The 6,171-nt window shown below is 41.7% G+C and overlaps 1 protein-coding gene across 1 annotated transcript; it reads right to left on the bottom strand.

Annotated features, from left to right (window-relative positions):
• Positions 1–1,060: 1,060 nt before the first annotated feature.
• pla2g10 (phospholipase A2 group X) lies at positions 1,061–5,318 on the bottom strand. Its single transcript, XM_030059094.1, has 4 exons — positions 5,228–5,318; positions 3,304–3,472; positions 1,977–2,083; positions 1,061–1,234 (listed from the first exon to the last, which is right to left on the bottom strand). Exons 1-4 carry the CDS (start codon positions 5,262–5,264, stop codon positions 1,086–1,088), a joined length of 462 nt encoding a protein of 153 aa, XP_029914954.1. The 5' UTR covers positions 5,265–5,318; the 3' UTR covers positions 1,061–1,085.
• Positions 5,319–6,171: the final 853 nt, after the last annotated feature.

Below are 6,171 nucleotides of genomic sequence, written 5' to 3'. Positions count from 1 at the left end.
CAAACCCACTGCTGAAACTTATTTTCCTAAGAGGAGTGGGATATTTCTCAGAATCCGGTGAACTATACTGGGACGTTAACAGTTGGTCTAGTCATGACACATTATGTGGGATTATTTGCAAGATAAGATAAGATAAGATAAAATAAGATAAGATAAGATATGCCTTTATTTATCCCACAGTGGGGAAATTCACAAACACAAGTGTATGACATTGTTTTGCTCAGCACTTCTCACTGTCACATTAAAGGAATGCTCTAATATTTTGGACATCATACCCTTTTCCCTGACTTACCCAGACTGAGACAAGATGCTGGATACCATTTTCACCCCTGTACGTCCAGTGGTTCAGTTCCTATGGGTAGCATTTTGTGTTAGCTTAGCATAAAGACTTTAAGTCTATGGGAGTCATTAGCCTAGCTCTGTCAAAGTGAAAAAAATAAGCCTTACAGCAACCTCGAAGCTACTTTTTTCACACACTATATTATGTGTATTCAATATACATGCCACTGATTTTTTTTTTTTTTTTTTTAATGATAGTCATTTTAGGAGAAGTTCGATGGTGGAACTATAACCGCTGAACACTTTTATCCCTCCATCTCTCGCAGTGATCCGTACACCACTGAGGGTTTTGTTATTTTTTTAATTCCAAGACATGCACCTCAAATACACACAATACATTGTATAAGTAATAAGACAGCCTTGAAGTTGCTGTAAAGTTTATTTTTTCATTTCAGCAGAGCTAGGCTAATGACTCCTATAGATTTCCAGTCTTTATGCTAAGCTAACACCAAATACTACCCATTGAAACCAAACTGAGAGGTGAAAATGGTATCGAACATCTTGTCTCAGTCTGGGTACGGCAGAAAAAGGGTATATTGCCCAAAACACTGGAGTGTTCCACGAAAGGAGAGCTTGATAGTGAGATGGATGGAGAAATAAAATTGATAGCCAGCTGTTAAATGTGCACTTGACTACTGGGGAACAGCAGCAGCAGCGCCAGTTTCATGATAATGAGGATACACCCAATCTGTATTTACAAAAGCGACACACCAGACGCACAGATGTACATGTGTGTATTTATTGAGTCAGTAAATATTACACGTGGGTTGTTCACAGCCACAGAGAAAATCTGGCCATAGGGCGTATCTCCGGATGAAAGGTGCCTTTCTTAAGCATTTGGCAGCCTCCCTGTCACACTTGCAGAGCAGTTTTTCACATCTGTCCTCCAGATCATCTGGAACAAAGAATAAAGTTACAACATGCCGTCTTTCAGTGACAGGCTGACAGGATGAAAACAGCGCTCTTACTAATTACGGCGGACCATTAGATGATGTATGCAGGGTGTTCTCATTAGCATATCATCAGGAAATTTGTTGTGATTACTCATTCTAATGCTTGCAAAATCTTGGCTGTTAGTGTTACAAACAGCTTCTTTGGCTCCATTCCTCCCCAAATCAGGGAAATATTCAAATCTGGCAAGTGAACAGCATCTCACAGAGGCTGCAGAACAAACCGTACTGTCATTGTGGATGTTATCAATTCATTTGACGTTAATATTTTTAAAGAAAATCCTACATGAAACCCTTTCCGCTGCTTAAATTAAAAGTGTAAACCTCATTAAGGGTGTTGCTATTTAAAGTCAGCAATTACCGTGGTTTATGAGAGCTTAAAATACCACTAACTGTGGGCTATAAACTACCCCTTCTGTGCCCGTTCCTTCCTTTTCCCTCCAATCAACAGCCTGCAAACTGTTTTCATAACTGGGCGTTTTGCAGATCACACATCCTGCTCGCTCTTTACGCTGTCAGACTGCACCATGCAATCATATGGAATCATATGGAATATTTTTATTTGCTGCCACACACATAGAGAAACACACAAAAGCTGTGAAATCATAACCAGCCACATGCACATGGACTTATGATTTAATTTCTTGCATCTGAATGTATATTTAAAAAAAAAAAAAAATGCAATACCACACTCAGCTGTCTTGTCCTCACACTTCCATTGATACTTGTCTGTGTGGGTGTAGCAGCCTCTGAGCTCTGCCTCGCCATAACAGCAATCATGCTTATGGCAACACCTATAGATATATATATAAAGAAAGACAAACCCACACAAGATATATCATTTTGAAGGCTGTCGCAGTCACAACCCAGCCTTACGCTGGGTGGATATTCACAGCGCTGTGGCTCGAGTCGCAGCATGTCTATTTTAAAAGAAGGGAACAATCAGTACTTGAGTTAGGAAAACAGATAGTTTAGCAGTTAAATGGTTTTGGTGGGGGGTTGATGTCTGTGGTTAAGGCGGAAAGAAAAAGAGACGGTAATTAGGATTTGGGTGTGGAATTTTGGGCCTATTTTGAAGTAGTCATTGGACCGTGTGAGACTGCTGGATTGAACTTCGTCCTCTCCTTCCGTCCCATCGCACAGCATTTGCGGTTCAGTCGACTCATTAAGAACCGGAAACTGTGTGTACGCGAGTGGGATGTGGGATGGGTAGGGAGGCACCGACTGAGATCCGTCTCCCGGGGCCGCAGTGATTTATGCGCACAGGCCGCAGAGTGAAGGGCACAACACCGCTCATGTATGCAAAATGGCATCTTTCACACCGCGTGATGTATAGGCGCTTCATGTTTTGTTTACATTACGGTACACACTGTTATCAGGTATTCAGAAATACTATACTTAAAAATGATAGAGGGTGTCTTGAAATTTAAAGGAACAGTTCACCCAAAATGCCGAAAAATATATATATTTTCACACTTACTGCTTGTGCCCACCCGGATAGTTTGTGATTTGGTGAGGTTTCCAGTTAGTCTTCCTTCACCCCACTACTGCAGGGCTGGATGGGAATTCATTTGCAGATCTCAAATAGCAAATTAATATCCACCTCGTACTTCTTGGGTGCAGATAGATACAGTTTGCAGGCGTTCTTTGGCAAGAAATAGTTCCCAAAGAAACTCTCACACCCCCAAGGGTGGTGGATTATACAGTTATTTTTGGAAAAAGCTGTTGCTGTGGGTTTTTTACATGTTCATTTTTTGACAGTTCAAGCTTTGCAAATTAATACCCATACAGCTCCACTGTGCTCAGGCGCCAGGAGCCAAGGGAGATCTGGACAGTCTGGCCAGGAAACCTCGCCAAATCATGCAGGAACTGTCCGGATGGAAAGACAACACTGGAGGTAAGTGGGAAAATATCTTATCTTTTCTGTATTGTGGGTGAACTGCTCCTTCAATAGTGTGTTTGCATCACAGGAGGTTAGAGGAGTGTGAAGAACCCCCCTGGCCCGCTGCCTCACCAGTCCGCCCTGTCTCTGGGCCAGCCTTGACCACCGAGTCCGCAGTAGCAGCCGTACATCATGTAAGCCAAGGCGGATCTTCCTGTGCTGCATTTGATGGCTCCTGCCAGCTCTAGTAAACCTCTTTTAGTCCGCGGAGACCTGCGCAGCGCCACAGACGCCGTGCCCACTGCAAAAGTAATAAACAACAAAGAGGAGGAACCAGCTCAAGTCTCTCCATGTAAACAAGTCTCCCTTTTGATGTACGTCCGCATCGCGTGAACCTGCAATAGAGCTCTAACCCTCAGCTTTGTTTTGGGGTTTTTTTTTCTGTTTTCAAGTGATCTGGCACGGGAACTTTAGAAGTGTGAAGTACCTTTTTTAGTAACATGTTATTTGGAGAGCCCGATGTTGACACTCAGCTGTGAGATGACAAAAAGTAGATGTTCGAAAAAGTATTATTCTCCTGTTTGGTGCATATTCACACTGTGTCACTGCAACTTGATGTTTCTTTTTTTAATGACATAATTTTATTAAAAATGTAAAACACAATAAGCAAATTTCAAACAAAAACAAAACAAAAACTAAATATCGGAACCCCTCCTCCATATAAAAATCTATTCTACTATTTATCCACATTCAAACTGGCAAAGTTGGGATTAATATTAGCAGTATTAATCGATCAGCCCTAACCAAGACACTGAATATGTATGCATTTACTTTCACACAGATGTGTCTATCACTTGAAACACAGTAGATTTTTTACATAGTTGGCTGATAGAGTGGTGAGTATCAATATTGGATGTTCCACATAAGATACTTCCCAAATTTAAAAAATCATTTGAATCAAGGAAACCTAGGAAGACACATACACACCTTGTGGGCTTATCCCTCACAAAAACCTCGCCTGTGCTCTTTTTTTTTTTTTTTAACCACAGTGGCTGTGCAACCCTAACCCACAGTGACTCAATACAATAGTGAATGGACCTGAGTCACAGGATTGACTTTAGACCAGCTCATCCTCCTGTCTCCTGCCTGCCCACCTGTTTTGGTGCATGACCCCTTAAAACCAACTGGTGCCTGTTCATGACTTGTCTCATTTGCTTAATTATCAGAGGAGGCATCATACTTTAAAAGTATTTCACAATATATGTACCAGTTAGCTCACCTGTGTTGTTCGCCAGATCGTCAGAGGTGCCACTGCCAGTTGTCACATCCCACCTGCCCGTCTGTTTTGTTCTGCTCTGCTCTGCCTGGTTTTGACTCGTGCCTGAAAGTTACCTTGGCTGCCTGTCTCATGATTTTGTACCTCTGCCTGGTTGGACTGACTTTTGGTTTCAGATGTTGGAGCAAACTCTTAGACAAACTGTCTAATCCCTTCAGTAAAGTTGCTGCTCTTAACTCATTCCCGCCTGCGCTTTGTGATTCAGATCGAGTCCTTGCTGACCTGTGACACAGACCAGGTCCAGACATGGAAAGAAGGGAAGGAATATGCTAGAGGGTGATTTTGTGCAGAGTGAATGAAAATTTGATAGAAAGCAGTTGAAGAACCAGTTTGTTTGCACTTGCTCCCCTAGAATAAAACTGTCTGGTAAATATCTTGAGGACAGCCCTGGGCTGGAAAAGTTGAGCAACTAAAGAGCAATACATACTGCACAGGAGTATGTGACACTTTTTCAAACAATATGATATCCATTATATGATATTTGCAGAAACATAAAGACACCAAACTAGTACTCAACTATCTAAGCAAGAGACGTATATTTAACTTTTCAGGCAGACTCTTGGATCAGTCCAGGCAGGTGTCCCTTAAGTCTTCCTCACCTGAACTAACTCCCTGCATGTTATCAAAAGAAGCATTGAAATCTGCTGTGCTAGTTGAGTTGTCACCTAGATGATACCCCACTTCACTAAAGGTAAATGACCCTCTTGGTAGGCAACTCACCAGAAAACAGCAGAAGTATCCGGTAAAACCCATTCATGGCACGCAACAGGCAGCAGGTCTGTGCAGTGAGTGGCGTTTGCTTACACTCTGTGAGTGCAGGCATCCAGTGAGAGCTTTTTTTAGATGTTGTCTTGAATAATCTCATGAGCATCACTATTGGTCAGAGGCTAATCCAGTGTTTGTGAAAGGCTGCGCCCCCTAGGGGAGAGGGTATAGAGGACCTGGCTGCTTCCTCTCCACTCCCTACCAGTGTTTGCTCAGTGTGTGTGAGCCTGTGTGTGTATCACCCACTTTAAATATTAACACTATATAAATATTACTACAGTAATGTGCTTTCTACTGACTAAAACTTTTTATTGCTTTGCCATATAGGACATTAGAGGTCTCATGAAAACAAGTACCAAGGATACACTTATGAAAAGATCTGTTTCTCTTTAATTTAAGCTCTATATAATTTATGACAGATGAATGGGATACACCATATGTTTACCAGTTTTTGCCTGCACTGCATATTCCCTCTAGAAATATCACACAGAAGGGAATCTGCGCTGCTCCTGGGTGACAACAGGAGAAAACTTTGAGACATTAACTCATTGCTGTATTTCTAGATTCATGAGCCAGACAACAAATTTCAAAAAACACTTAGCTTTTCCACGCTGTCTGAACATGCATACACATAAATTTCCATGGGTGAAAAAAGTTTCAGAGGTAATTCTCTCTCACAAAACACATCCTCAGTTATTGTAAGCAGCAAAAACACAGACTTCTGGTTCATCACAGCAACTGCTACTGCTCTTTCCAAAATGACGGTAATTATGCTTTAATAATACGGTTTCTCTCTGTGATTGCAGAGAAAGCTCCTCATGCCTTCCATCCGCATCTTCTTACCTTTATAAACATTTCAGGGAAAAAAAAAAAAAAACGATTCTCCCTATAAACTGCCA

The sequence above is a fragment of the Myripristis murdjan genome, chromosome 8, assembly GCF_902150065.1.
Source record: "Myripristis murdjan chromosome 8, fMyrMur1.1, whole genome shotgun sequence".
In the NCBI taxonomy this organism is placed as follows: domain Eukaryota; kingdom Metazoa; phylum Chordata; class Actinopteri; order Holocentriformes; family Holocentridae; genus Myripristis; species Myripristis murdjan.
The sequence above is the reverse complement of the archived record's forward strand: the minus strand, read 5'-3'. Positions and strand labels throughout refer to the sequence as shown.